The following is a 16,504-nucleotide window of genomic DNA, read 5'->3' as shown; positions in this document are numbered from 1 at the left end:
TGAGTGTAACTGTACTGTGTAATGTATATTTATTAGATAGTGTTATTATGTGTGTAACTGTACAGTGTAATGTATATTTATTAGATGGTGTTATTATGAGTGTAACTGTACTGTGTAATGTATATTTATTAGATGGTGTTATTTTGAGTGTAACTGTACTGTGTAATGTATATTTATTAGACAGTATTAATATGAGTGTAACTGTACTGTGTAATGTATATTTATTAGACAGTGTTATTATGTGTGTAACTGTACTGTGTAATGTATATTTATTAGATCGTGTTATTATGTGTGTAACTGTACTGTGTAATGTACATTTATTAGACAGTGTTATTATGAGTGCAACTGTACTGTGTAATGTATATTTATTAGATAGTGTTATTATGAGTGTAACTGTACTGTGTAATGTATATTTATTAGATAGTGTTATTATCAGTGTAACTGTACTGTGTAATGTATATTTATTAGATAGTGTTATTATGAGTGTAACTGTACTGTGTAATGTATATTTATCAGATAGTGTTATTATGTGTGTAACTGTACTGTGTAATGTATATTTATTAGATAGTGTTATTATGAGTGTAACTGTACTGTGTAATGTATATTTATTAGATAGTATTATTATGAGTGTAACTGTACTGTGTAATGTATATTTATTAGATAGTGTTATTATGAATGTAACTGTACTGTCTAATGTATTTTTATTAGACAGTGTTATTATGTGTGTAACTGTACTATGTAATAATGTATATTTATCAGATAGTGTTATTATGTGTGTAACTGTACTGTGTAATTAATGTATATTTATAAGATAGTGTTATTATGAGTGTAACTGTACTGTGTAATGTATATTTATTAGACAGTGTTATTATGTGTGTAACTGTACTGTGTAATGTATATTTATTAGACAGTGTTATTATGTGTGTAACTGTACAGTATAGTGTATATTTATTAGATAGTGTTATTATGAGTGTAACTGTACTGTGTAATGTATATTTATTAGACAGTGTTAATATGAGTGTAACTGTACTGTGTAATTTATATTTATTAGATAGTGTTAATATGAGTGTAACTGTACTGTGTAATTTATATTTATTAGATAGTGTTAATATGAGTGTAACTGTACTGTGTAATGTATATTTATTAGACAGTGTTATGAGTGTAACTGTACTGTGTAATGTATATTTATTAGAAGGTGTTATTATGTGTGTAACAGTACTGTGTAATGTATATTTATTAGACAGTGTTATTATGAGTGCAACTGTACTGTGTAATGTATGTTTTTTTAGACAGTGTTATTATAAGTGTAACTGTACTGTGTAATGTATATTTATTAGATGGTGTTATTATGTGTGTAACTGTACTGTGTAATGTATATTTATTAGACAGTGTTATTATGTGTGTAACTGTACTGTGTAATGTATATTTATTAGATAGTGTTATTATGAGTGTAACTGTACTGTGTAATGTATATTTATTATACAGTGTTATTATGTGTGTAACTGTACTGTGTAATGTATATTTATTAGATGGTGTTATTATGAGCGTAACTGTACTTTGTAATGTATGTTTGATGTATTTTGTGACACTTTTTTGTTTTGCAAAATATTTAACCACAGCTCTGAGGATGCTCTATCCCGATGTGCGTTAACTTCAATAATGCTCAAGCAATCGTGTTTACTTTCAACTTGTAACATAAGCGTTACATCTAATGCGTGCATACAGCCACAATAAACTCCTTTTCACTCACACTAGCGTGCCACTCGTAACCTGGCACAATATTTTTTTAAATTGACTTATTCTTTAGGTTTATCTTATCCACTCTGTGTGTTGGGTGTAAATTTCATAACCTGGCTTGGACAAAATTTATGTATTTTAACATAGGGATGATAACATCTTGGCAATCCTTGATGCTCCAAGGTTACGCATTGTGGCGAATATTTAAACATACCTAGCCCTCCTGCGTGTGCATCAATAAGTGACGCGGCCACAGCAACGCCTTCTGGAATGCCGAGCTCTTTGGCAGCCTGTGATGTTAGACTATTCCCAATAGAAGCTCCTGGAGACAGGACTTGGTTTCCTGGGCAGACAGAGAATAAATAATCACCATTCAGCCCCAATAAACAGAGAGAAAGCAGACATTTTCTGAATGATTAAATAAACGGGTTTCCATATAACCGCATATGACTTGACATTTACATAACATAAAACACATATTGTGCTGATGCATCAATATATACCAGGTTGCAGGTAACATGGACCACTAAATATAATGTTGTAATACCCTAAAATTAGAATTGACTGCAACCCATATTGTTATATTGTAATAGGTAGAAAGAAAGTTCTGCCTTTTAAACACATCTTGTGCCCTTAAAACACTGATTAATTCTTGCTTTTTTTAAAGCTACTGGATATGATTTTCCAAAATTATTATAGAGCACTGAGCAATGCCCTGGGTATTGTGGGTAATCTGATACAGTAATCTATAGCAACAGTGTGAGCATACACATGAGAGTCAGCAATCATCTTGCATCTATAGTGGCTGATTAGTGCATGTTTAATCCTCAGAGCACTTGGCGACTATAAATGATGTAAATAATTAGTAGATCACCTGCAAAATAAACAAACATAGAGACAATACTGATCAAAGAGGGAATATGGGACTGTCTTAAATGGACATAAAAGTAAAAATTACATTTTCAGATTTCTGATTAAATTAAATTGAAAAAAAGACTCTTAAAGGGGCAGTAAACCTACAAAATAATGTTATATAATTCTGCACATAGTGCAGAATTATATAACATTATCTTAGCGCTAACTTTATTCAACATAATATTGCAGCTGAATCCTTATATTTTATTATAAAGGAGGATTTCTCAAACCGCCGCTCCTTGCTCTACTGAGCGGGTCTGTTTTTTTCACTGAGCGCATCTGGACAGCTGTCTCTCACAGCCCGGCCTGATCCCGCCATTACACTCAATGTAGCTTGCTCCTGCTCTGGTCTGATAGCAGGAGCGAGCTACATTGATTTTAATTGTGCGATCAGGCCGGGCTGTGACTAAACAGCTGCCCAGATGCGCTCAGTGAAAAAACCAGACCCGCTCAGTAGAGCAAGGAGCGGCGGTCTGAGAAATCCTCCTTTATAATAAATTATCATCTGCAATATTATTTTGAATAAAGTTAGCGCTAAGATAATGTTATATAGTTCTGCACTATATGCAGAATTATATAACATTATTGTGTAGGTTTACTGTCCCTTTAAAATTGCATACATTATTTTTTAAATTTACTTCATTCTCTTACTATTCTTTTTTGGTAAGCAAGCCTAGTGGGAGCTAGCTGGTCTTGTTCACTAGAAGAGTTATGGTAGTTACCAGTAGTGCTTTGCTGCTCTAAAGATAACTTTGCAGGGGTTAAATGCATATGTAAGCAATCGGCATTAATAAATTGCTGAACAGGGTAAATATCCCTATAGTGAGCATGTGTGTTTGTTGGCTTATCAATTTAGTTCATTTTTATTAGTGTAAAGGTCCTTACTCATTTTTTAATGTTAATTGATGGAGCATTTGTATGTGTTTGTTGAGGTTCCATCCTAACGCCATCCAATACAGAAGAGGAATAATGACCATGTTTAATACCAATGTTACACTACAAAACTTCTGGGACTCTTGGTAACAAGTAAAAGTGTTTTCTGGGTTTTATCAAGTTTAGCTGAGGAATTTTATAAGTGAAAAACAACCTCATGAAAATGACTTTCATTATCAAGAATTTGGATTGTGATTAGAACAGGATTGGCTCATGTTAAATATAGGGTCATATTTCATAGAAACGATAATGTAAAAAGTGCTGTCGATATATAATTGTGATTTCATTGATATTGATAAAGTCAGTCAGTAACATGATGAGAACTATCAAATGATAACTTGGGATCAACCGCTCAGCTGTCAGGACATGGATTTGAATAGATGACCAAGGACATTTAACTTTTGGCCACCACAGAAATACTAATCTGGATCTCTGAAGTGTGAACATTCATTGCAGGGAATGTGTCAATTCTTCTGTCTGTATTGCCCCATTATGCTTTTTATGAATATTGTAAATAAATTTGATAATTTTTTAACCTATTGATATATTTTTAAAAATTAGCCAAGAGGAAGAAGATAAGGGACCGAACACCTCTATAAAAGAGGGAGAATTAGCTACAAGAAGTCTGTGGTGGGGAACAGAAAGAGGAGCCCAGGACCCAGCGGAAAGGAACAATTACAGTGGTTAATAGTGAACGACTTCAGTTTAAGATTCTGGACACTGGACAGACGGACAATGTTTTTTTTTTGTGTGTTTTTAGGGGCTATTTTTAGTGTGGGGGGGTTGTTTTTAGTGGACCTTTCTGTTTTTAAGAAGGGCCTTTTAGTGTATTATTTTTCATTGTTTTTTTCACTGAGAGTTTTTTGTTAACTAAGGTTTTTTTTAGGATAGAAGTGTTTTTGCATGGTGTATTTTAGTGGTTAGGGGTTAATAACATAAGGGTTTTGTTTGGGTGGGGGTTGTAGTGATAAGAGGTTAATAGCAAAGGGTGTTTAGCATCAGTTGTGTTTATTAAATAGATGTAGCAACTTTAGGAGGTGAATGTGTTTGGGTTCTGGCAGTATTGATTACAGTGAGCTTAGTGATTGTGTGGACTGTGTCTATTCACCTTAACAGTTTGCACCAGCTTTTCAAATGTGTAACCTTTTAATTAGTAATCTAGACCTTAATGCCGGACCACTAAAAACAATTGAATTACATAATCAATAAATGCATATTAAAAAGACAATGCAAAATCACTTAGTTTAAATTTCAAATGAGTAGTAGATATTTTACATTTTCCTTACTAATGCATCATGTGACAGTCATCAGCCAATCCCAAAATGCATATATGTATATCCTGTGAATCTTGCACATGCTCAGTAGGAGCTGGTGCCTCAGCAAGTGAATTGGAAAATGGCTTAGAACTGTGTCCTCTGATTTTATATATATATATTATTTTTTTTAAGAAATAGCTTTAGATTTTTTTACAAGCAGATTAGTGAATAATTAGTGCTTGCAAACAGCAAACAGTGCTTCAGTGTAAAGATCTATATCTTTTGTGAATTGAAAGAATCAGCATCTCTACAGGAATGAGTTCTAGGAGGCTGCCCCATTCAAGATTGCACCACCCCAAAACTGAATGCCAGTTACCTTTAATTTGCAATGCAGTGCCTTTTTTACATGTCCATTGCTCCTATACAGAGTGAGGGGGAAGGAGCATAGGTACAATTTATATTGTGGTCACCAAATATTATGGTCTAGAACCAACTGTTCTCTAGCAGAACATATATTCAGTAAGGTTAATCAAATCATAAAATAGAAAATAAGAAAAACAGAGCGGCTGAAATACCATTGAGAAATATATTGAAATAATCCTTCCTTTGTTATGAAAAAACAAATGACATTTTAGCACTCAGCATATTTTTGATGTTCTCGGATGATGAATTGCTCTCGGTGTAACTGGAGGGTCAGACTGTCTCAAGCAGTTGGGAACCAGATGTGTTTTCATAAATCAAGTACACGAGTCTGTATTATATACAGCTCCCTTTCACAAGGGGAAGATGAGGATACGCAAGCATCTAACCTATATACAGATGTATTCAAGGCCCTTGTAACAACTGGTGGGTTTATATTCTATGATCAGATACAATGTATCACATATGCCCATTCTCAAGCTTTACAATTAGTGGAATTTATAATTTCAAAGAGAACGTTATTTATTCTAATCCGAGTCTGTTTACACTGAAGGATAAGCAGAAATATAAAACAATTTGAATGTAATCCACAATGCAATACAGTATTCAAGTATTTACGTCATTAATTTGAATATTTTTCAAACAAATTTTAACCCATTAGCTTCCAGAAAGATAGAGTACCAGACAAAAGTAACAATAACAAATGTAGCTGCAAAAACAATTGAACATTAATAGATGAATATAAACACATTCTGCACAGAGATAAAGATGGTAACATTTTTATTGTGGAAATAATGAGCCTATATATTTTGTGAACAAAAATCTGATAATATTTCCATGATAGTAAGTTTGATATGAATGTTGTTAATATATTAAGAAACATAAGAATGTCTAATTATATATTTCACATTATAATTATCTATTAATAGAACAGCAAAACAGAATGTTGATGGCTACTTGACACTAACACAGCTAAAAAAAAAATGTGTTTTGGACGAATCAGTGTTTCATCCAATATTCATTAAATAGGTTGTTCAAAATTTGTACTATAATTGTAACAATAATTTATTTGTACGCTTTTTACTATGGGTAACATCTTCAGTGCAGTAGAAAGCAGTTGGACAGCAGTTTAAATTAAAAAAAAGCAGTAGCTAGTACTGCTGCTACAAGCCAGCAGCACAAAAGAAATCTTTTTTTATTTTTATTTAATTAAAAGGGATCAGGACAAACTAAGAACACAATTAAAGCTTATATACTTATTGGCTGACACAGGCATCAAAAAAACTGGCAAGGGCATTGCTGGATAATGATTAAATAGTGTTAATGTGAACTTTTTAAAGTCTTTCCCACCTGCAAAACAAACCTTTTCTGCTATATTTTGTTTTCTCACCTGCATTTAGTTAGTTTTTGTTGTTGTTAAAATAATGTTTGTTAATAGCTTTTGGCCAAATGCAACAACCTTTGAAACATTTGTTGCATTTGACCAGACCAGAATCTAAATTTCCAGTTGGCCTTTCCAATTGTCTTTGATTAGCAATCAACTAAACTTAGTGGACTCAGCTGACTGCCCTGCCTGCATATATTTCACACTAGTTTGGGCTGTGCATTGCTACAACAACATATGCTCACATTTTCAAAGTGAACATTTTATAAGTGAGGCATTAAAAATAGAATTATTCAAGAATTGATCAAGGATTGGACAAGGGGCAAGAAACAAGGCAAGGACTTTTGTAATAAAATGTTTCATATACCTTTTTGTTTTCTTATGCAATTGCTACTGTAACCCTGTGTCTTATGTGTTTAACTGGTTCCCACTTTTGTAAAAATGCTCAATATATTCATAATCATTTTTGCAACCTCTTGTCTCTATAACAAACTACATTATTCAATTACTCCTTCTACCTTTCCACCTGCACTGTTCATTAACCCATCTCTCTTAAACTCACCTTACTTTTGTACTCATGAACTTTACCTATTCCTAAACACTCTCTCTCCCCCCTGCAGCTTGTCTCAAAAACAGTCTCACTACTGCAAATCTGTATCTCATCTCATGTCACTCTCCCTCTTGCTTTTACTTACTGCTGGGGACATCTCCCCTAATCCTGGTTCCCAACCACTGCCTAGCCGTGCACATCCACGTGTACCGTCCCATAGACTCTGAACACAAAACTCTGCAAACCTTACTCACATTCCTCTTGCATCTAAAGCCCCTACCCCTTTCTTTCACTTGCACACTCTGGAACTCTCGCTCTGTTTGCAACAAGCTCACTTCTATACATGACCTCTTCATCTCCCGCTCTCTCAACCTTCTGGCCCTAACAGAAACCTGGCTCTCTCCCCTAGACATAGCATCCACTGCTGCTCTGTCACATGGGGGTCTCCACTTCAGCCACACTCCTAGGTCTGGTAATAGACAAGGAGGTGGTGTAGGTATTTTACTTTCCTCTCGCTGCACCTTTCAACAAATACATCCCATTTCTTCACTCACATTTCCCTCATTCAAAACCCACATGATTCGCTTATATTCTCCCCTCTCTCTGTACGTGTTGCCTTGGTCCCCTTTTCTTCTCAATCTACACGTCATCACTAGGTTCCCTAATAAAGTCCCACGGTTTCCAATATCATTTGTATGCCGACAACAGCCAAATCTACTTCTCTGCACCAGACCTATATCCTTCCTTGCTAACCCGTGTCACTAACTGTTTTTCTCACATCTCTTCCTGGATGTCCTCTCACTACCTCAAGCTAAATCTCTCCAAAACTGAGATCCTCATTTTCCCCCCTTCTTCCAAAATCTCCACCCCCAATCTCTCTATAACTGTCGACAACTCCATCATTACCCCAACCCCACATGCCCGATGTCTCGGGGTCACATTTGACTCAGATCTTTCTTTCACTCCTCACATTCAGTCCTTGGCTAAAGCCTGCCGCTTCCACCTTAAAAACATCTCTAAAATTAAACACTTCCTTACACAAGACACAACTAAGATTTTAATACCCTCTCTCATTCTTTCCCGCCTCAATTACAGCAACTCTGTCCTCTCTGGTCTCCCCACCTGCCGCCTAGCTCCTTTACAATCCATAATAAATGCCTCTGCCAGACTCATCTTCCTTACACGTCGCTCTTCATCTGCTGCACCTCTCTGCAAATCCCTTCACTTTCTTCCTCTTGCCTCTAGGATCAAACAAATTCTCACTCTGACATACAAAGCCCTCAACTGCACTGCTCCCCCTATATCTCAGAACTTGTCTCCAGATACTCTCCCTCCCGTCCCCTTCACTCTGCTTATGACCTCCTACTCTCCTCCTCTCTGGTAACCTCATTGCACTTCCTTTTACAAGACTTCTCCAGACTGGCTCCCATCTTATGGAACTCTCTGCCTCGCTCCACAAGACTCTTCCCTAGTTTTGAAAGCTTCAAGCGCTCCCTAAAGACTCTACTGTTCAGGGATGCATACAACCTATGCTAACCTTACTTTATACCAGTTCCACTCCTCCATCGCTATCCCCTGAACACCCTTAGCATGTAAGCCAAAGAGTCCAGCTGTTTGTAGATCACCATCTTAAGAGCTGACTACAACAGTGTAACAGTGCAACTCTTGGCAGGGCCCTCTACCCATTTGATCCCTATATTTGTTTTGTTGTACTCCCCCTTTGTTTATAGCGCTGCAGAATCTGTTGGCGCTCTACAAATAACCGATAATAATAATAATAATCTGAAAAGGAATCCACATGTCCACAGTGTTTTGGGATGTTCTCAGGGTATTTCCCAGATTTTTACCTTAATCTCAACTGATGACGTGGAATGTAAAAAGGTGATATTGCTTTGCTCTATTTCAGAGCTAACAAGATTTTATAGTTTTTCTTATTTTCTTTTTTTTCTCTTTTGGGCATATGTTATATTGGACTGATTTACAATATGCACTTTTGGGATGTAGGTGTAATGCTCGTGGGATATTCCACTATCAGACCAAACTTGGCCAGTAGTCTTCTTATCCCGGCATCAAGTGGAATGATAGGAAATATCCCAGAGCAGAGAGAGAGTTTGTAAAATGAGGTAAGCAGTACTCACAGCAGGCAGGGCAGTACTCAGCTGCAACAGGAAGGTAATCCAGAAGTATGGCAGCTCAGGGGTAAATCAATAGAAGGACCGGGAACAGGCAGGAGTCAGCAACAAAAGGATATCCAGCAGTATAACAGTTCAGGGGTAAACCAATAGGAGGACCAGGAACAGGCAGGAGCCAGCAACAAAAGGATATCCAGCAGTATAGCAGTTTAGGGGTAAACCAATAGAATGGTCAGACTGGCAGAGTCCAGCAACAAAGTAGCAATCCAGCAGCTCAGGGATAAACCAATAGAATGGTCAGACTGGCAGAGTTAAGCAACAAAGTAGCAATCGAGTAGTTCAGGGGTTAAGCAAGCAGAGTAGTCAAACAAGCAGAGTTCAGTATCAGTATAGCAATCCAGTAGTTCAGGGGTTAAAGCAAGCAGAGTAGTCAAAGAAGCAGAGTTAAGTATCAGTATAGCAATCCAGTAGTTCAGGGGATAAGGCAAGCAGTGTAGTCAAACAAGCAGAGTTCAACAACAGAGTATCAATATAGCAATCCAGTAAACAGAAATACAGCACCCAGGAGAACACAAAGTAACACCTATACTTGGGCACAGGTGAGAGAGACTGAGGCACTTACATAGGGAAGACAGAGAGGGCGGTGATGATGTAATCACCGTGCTGCAGTTACACTGCCGCATCCCTAGCTACAGGAGGACTGCCTGCATCCGTGGCAACGGCCACAGCAGAGCGGAGGAGTAGCGTGACAGTAGGTACCCTTGACAGTGCCCAGAAGAATGACTGCGAGACAGAAACAGTTTGATTGATTTAATTGGAGCAGAACTTGACACTCACTGCTCTGACCAGGAACAGTTACAAAACATTATGAATTCTAGAATTTTTTAATGTCAAGTTGATATTCTAATATGTAACATTCTTGCTAACATTCAAAAAATATCTTAGGGGCACTTTGTAGCAAAGCAATAAATTAACCAGGTTATGGGAGAACTCACCACACCCTATTTCTTTAGCTCCGCCAACTAGGCACATCACTAAAACACCCATTGTTCACAATATGCAAAACATATTAATTATTATATTATTCAATCTAATTTATAAACTACAGGAAATTCATAGTTTAAAAGTAAGTGAAGAACTAATCTATTTGACCATTTTAGAACACTTTAAGATTAGCGCTCAGGCAATAACTGGCATCAATTTCTCAGCGCACCTGAGGTATATGAGGTATTTATCCATCTGCCTAATCTGACATCCAGATGTTAGTGAGCCCTAGATTTTCGCTCCAGAGCTAATATATATCTTTCAATCATAATATCATAATATGACACCAAACATAAAAGCACTATTGATTTTACTTGCGCAATGATAGTGCAAAATAGTTCTATATATTCTATATTTGCGCTCCACTTGTAATCTGGGCCATAATATTTTATTATTCTGCTGTTCTATATAAATAAAACAGGCTATTAAAATGTAGAACAGACTCCCTGGACAATTATACAATGGGGCAGGAGGGAAAAAAACAGGATTGCCCTGGGAAAATCGGAACAGATTCAAGTACATATATTTCAATTGTTTTGTCTACACATATTGACAGAGATAATTAAACAGGTTTCTATTCAAATTTGAAATGTTTTGAAAGTAAAGTTTAGTCACTCTAGACGATTTTGCTTGAAACTTGTATATAAAAGTGCTAAATAATCTAAATAAAATCTAACATTTAAAACAAAGGATGTAATTATGCTGAGAAGAGGAAAAAAACCCAGAAGGTTTATTTTTGTGGCCTATAAATGCATATGTAGAAATGTTCGTTATTGTTGGCCTTACGGACAAGCGACATGGTACAGAAGTTGCGTAACGAGTGACATTGTCTATTTCTTCATCAGGTTGGACTTTGAGAAAGAGCGTCTGCCAGCATAAAAATACCACAGCTTTAGCACAGACTGTTTACAGTCAACAAACTGAAATGTGAAAGAAAACGCTGTAAGTACGATACATGTTTTCCCAGCAGGCAGAGGCTGCACAGCTGGAAAGTATTTAAAAGACGTTAAAAACATACTGCAGCCTCGGCAACTTTTTACTCAAGTCAGCTGCACACATAATAAATGTATAGCACAGGCTGTGCACTGGGAACACACAAATAATAATTATCTGCTCCATCCTCCTGGTGGTTTTCCAGCCCAATCATTTGCTTTTGTATAATTGGTCAAGTTGTGCTATGTAATTATTGGTTACTTAAGCTCCACTTACCAAGGGCTGGAGGAGCATTTAATAAGGAATTATTTTGTATAATATAAGCAGGTTGTATCAACATTGAACATATTGAATGGAATTTTGATATAATCATTTTGATTTTTGATATAATAATGCCGTATCTGGTACAAATATCCCTAAAAAATTACAATTTTTTTTTACAATGATGCTCTGAAACACACCTGAGAAACCAAGGGACATTAAACACGAAGGGCCAGATTACAAGTGGAGCACTAATTAAACCTCCTGCTTGAGCGTTAATTGCGCTAGAAATAAGATTTTTGCGATCATCAGGTTGTGCTCGTATTAGTTAGTTAAAAGTAAACTGTTTTCGCAAAAGCGGTAACCCGACTAGTGCAAAAATGTGAAGTTAGAATATTACATGCGCGTTAACGTATTGCACCATAGAAGTTAATAGAGAAAAAAACTGGGAAAAAAACTAGCACCTTACTCTAGCTCACGATCGCATATTCTCATTTGCGCTAATCCGATCACAAAACATATAACAAAAATACATAACAAAGTACAGTTACACTTATAATAACACAATTTAAAGAAAAAATGTGTTAGAAAAATTAAAGCAGGCAAAGGGCTTTATCATAGAGATACATATACTGTATATATATATATATATATATACACATGTCTAAAGATGTATATGTATGTGTGTGTATATATATATATATATATATATATATATATACATACAGTATGTCTACATACAGATGTATTTATGTATTTATGTGTATATATATATATATATATATATATATATATATATACATATATATATACACATACATACAGGTATGTATTTACAGCCATAAATACACATATAAACACATAAATACATATGTATACATATATAAACATTAGGCATTGGAGCCCTTTGCAGTTAAGTAGATGAAAACATGAAAATTAAGCAATATTAATAATATTTAATATAGTGGTATACTGTGTATTTACTGTAGATATTTTACATACCTATGTTCTGCACATAGCAGAATATGTTATAATTATTTGTAAATATATATTAATATATCTGTATATATATATATTTATACCTATATATAATAATGTATATAATATATATCTATCTATCTATCTATATATATATATATATATATATATATATATATATATATATATATATATATATATATATATATATATATATATACAGATTTGCAAGAGAATACAGCACACACTTTATCCTCACAGCCACCTGGTGCTCAGCTAGACAGTACATACAGTAAAAAGATGAGCTGAATCCAACGGACGGTCTCCGTGTTGCAAAAGGATCCAAGAACAGCAGGCACACAGGTTTTGATCAATAATCCGTTTTATTCAGTACAGAAAAAAACCAGACGTTTCGGCTCTAACACGAGCCTTTTTCAATGGTATTCAAACCGGATGTGTCACACAGCACACAGACCTCTAGCTACATTGGGTTGGGTGGGTAGAGGTCTGTGTGCTGTGTGACACATCCAGTTTGAATACCATTGAAAAAGGCTCTATATAGCGCTTCACTCGTAATCTGGCCCTTTGTGTTTAAAGTCCCTTTAAATAGTGCTGAGTAAAATAATCACTATTTGTGACTATGATTAGAAATACAAGGACATTGTGTAGTACCAAAAATAAAACGATATGGCAGAAAAATAATGAGGTGGATGTAGAGAATATGTGAAAAGCTTGGCAGGATGTAGGGAACAAATAGGGCTAATATTTGCTGAACCTGAAGCATTTAAGTGGTCAGAGTAGCAATTGCAGCTTGGCATTAGAGAAGTATCCTCAGGATAAAAATCAGTTCCAGATGTGCTCCTGACTTAGATATAAAAGATACTATAACTAGAGAAAAATATCACATTTCAGAGAAAGATAGTTCATGAAAGGACCAGAATTGGATAAAAGTAAATTTATGCTTATCTGATAAATTAATTTCCTTCTATGGTACGACGAGTCCACTGATTGATCCTTTACTTGTGGGATATTATCCTCCTGCTAACAGAAAGTGGCAAAGAGCACCACAGCAGAGCTGTCTATATAGCTCTTCCCTTAGCTCCACCCCCCAGTCATTCATGCAAAAGTATCAAATTTGGAAAATTTGGAAAAGGTATGAAGCGAAGACCAAGTCGCAGCCTTACAAATATGTTCAACAGAACCATCATTTTTAAAAGCCCATGTGGAAGCCACCGCTCTAGTAGAGTGAGCTGTAATCCTTTCAGGAGGCTGCTGTCCAGCAGTCTCGTATGCCAAACAGATGATGCTTTTCAGCCAAAAAGAAAGAGAGGTAGCCGTAGGTTTTTGACCTCTACGTTTTCCAGAATAGACAACAAACAAAGAAGATGTTTGACGGAAATCTTTGGTTGCTTGCAAGTAAAACTTCAAAGCACGAACCACGTCCAAGTTGTGCAACAGACGCTCCTTCTTAGAGGAAGGATTAGGACACAGAGAAGGAACAACAATTTCCTGATTGATATTCCTATTAGTAACAACCTTAGGAAGGAATCCAGGTTTGGTACGCAAAACCACCTTATCAGCATGGAAAACAAGATAAGGCGAGTCGCATTGTAATGCAGATAGTTCAGAAACTCTTTGAGCCGAAGAGATAGCAACTAAAAACAGAACTTTCCAAGATAGAAGCTTAATATCTATGGAATGCATAGGTTCAAACGGAACCCCTTGAAGAACTTTAAGAACTAAATTCAAACTCCATGGCGGAGCAACAGGTTTAAAAACAGGCTTGATTCTAACTAAAGCCTGACAGAACGAGTGAACGTCTGGAACATTTGCCAGACACTTGTGCAGTAGAATTGATAAAGCAAATATCTATCCCTTTAAGGAACTAGCTGATAGCCCCTTCTCCAATCCTTCTTGGAGAAAGGACAAAATCCTAGGAATCCTGATCTTACTCCATGAGTAGCCTTTGGATTCGCACCAATAAAGATATTTACGCCATATCTTATGATAAATTTTTATAGTGACAGGCTTTCGAGCCTGAATCAAGGTATCTATTACCGACTCAGAGAAACCCTGCTTGGATAAAATCAAGCGTTCAATCTCCAAGCAGTCAGCCGCAGAGAAACTAGATTTGGATGCTGGAACGGACCTTGAATCAGAAGGTCCTGTCTCAGTGGCAGAGTCCATGGTAGAAGGGATGACATGTCCACCAGGTCTGCATACCAAGTCCTGCATGGCCATGCAGGTGCTATCAAAATCACCGAAGCTCTCTCCTGTTTGATTCTGGCAATCAAACGAGGAAGGAGACAAAATGGTGGAAACACATAAGCCAGGTTGAACGACCAGGGTACTGCTAGAGCATCTATCAGTACTGCCTGAGGATCCCTTGACCTGGACCCGTAACAAGGAAGTTTGGCTTTTTGATGAAACGCCATCAGATCCAATTCTGGTGTGCCCCATTGCTGAATCAATTGTGCAAACACCTCTGGATGGAGTTCCCACTCCCCCAGATGAAAAGTCTGACGACTTAGAAAATCTGCTTCCCAGTTCTCCACTCCTGGGATATAGATTGCTGATAGATGGCAAGAGTGAGTCTCTGCCCATCAAATTATTTTGGTAACCTCTATCATCGCTAGAGAACTCTTTGTTCCCCCCTGATGATTGATATATGCTACAGTTGTGATATTGTCCGACTGGAATCTTATGAATCTGGCCGAAGCCAGCTGAGGCCACGCCTGAAGCATGTTGAATATCACTATCAGTTCTAGAATATTTATTGGGAGGAGAGCCTCCTCCTAAGTCCACAAACCCTGTGCTTTCAGGGAATTCCAGACTGCACCCCAGCCTAATAGGCTGGCGTCCGTCGTCACTATGACCCATGCTGGCCTGCGGAAACACATTCCCTGGGACAGATGATCCTGAGACAACCACCAAAGAAGAGAGGCTCTGGTCTCTTGATCCAGATTTATCTGAGGAGATAAATCTGCATAATCCCCATTCCACTGATTGAGCATGCATAGTTGCAGTGGTCTGAGATGCAAGCGAGCAAACGGAACTATGTCCATTGCCGCTACCATTAGTCCGATTACCTCCATCTTTGAAAGCACAACTGTCCTCAATAGGTATAGTTGTACGCTTAGCCAGGGTAGAAATAGCTCCCTCCACCTTAGAGACCGTCCCACAAAACGTTAAAATCACTCCCAGTTACAAAACGTTCAAAAACTCAGTGTCAACCATTTTTTAATTAGCCCCTTATTGCAAGCTTAGTAATGCCCTTCTATAGCTCTTAGGATTACTGCTTACCCTTACCCTCATGGGGATACTGTCAGCTTTTCTGAAATACACAGTCTCTCCAGAAAAAAATGACTGAACATACCTCACTGCTATATAGCATGAAAATGTTCCTCACACTGAAGTTTCCTGCACCCCTAAGCCTCTGTGGGAACTGTACTGGATCCTAGTGACAAATGCTAAGATCATCATCCTCCAGGCAGAAGTCTTCATCCATCTGCTGCCTGAGAGTAAATAGTACACACCGGTACCATTTAAAACAAAAAAACTAATATATAATATACACACACAAACTAATATACACACACATATATACACACACAGATATACACACAGAGATATACACATACAGATATACACACACAGATATACACACACAGATATACACATACAGATATACACATACAGATATACGCATACAGATATACGCATACAGATATACACACACAGATATACACACACAGATATACACACACAGATATACACATACAGATATACACATACAGATATACACACACAGATATACACACACAGATATACACACACAGATATACACATACAGATATACACACACAGATATACACACACAGATATACACATACAGATATACACATACAGATATACGCATACAGATATACGCATACAGATATACACACACAGATATACACAT

The 16,504-nt window shown here is 36.7% G+C and overlaps 1 protein-coding gene across 1 annotated transcript in view; it reads right to left on the bottom strand.

The window, feature by feature from the left end:
* Positions 1 to 16,504, bottom strand: part of FGGY (FGGY carbohydrate kinase domain containing) — a 665,661-nt gene that overhangs the window by 370,004 nt on the left and 279,153 nt on the right. Inside the window, exon 7 of the mRNA XM_053693628.1 lies at positions 1,952 to 2,080. Coding sequence (XP_053549603.1) covers positions 1,952 to 2,080 — 129 coding nt within the window. The remainder of the gene's footprint in view (positions 1 to 1,951; positions 2,081 to 16,504) is intronic.

Source organism: Bombina bombina, chromosome 10 (assembly GCF_027579735.1).
Source record: "Bombina bombina isolate aBomBom1 chromosome 10, aBomBom1.pri, whole genome shotgun sequence".
NCBI classification, from domain to species: domain Eukaryota; kingdom Metazoa; phylum Chordata; class Amphibia; order Anura; family Bombinatoridae; genus Bombina; species Bombina bombina.
The sequence above is the reverse complement of the archived record's forward strand: the minus strand, read 5'-3'. Positions and strand labels throughout refer to the sequence as shown.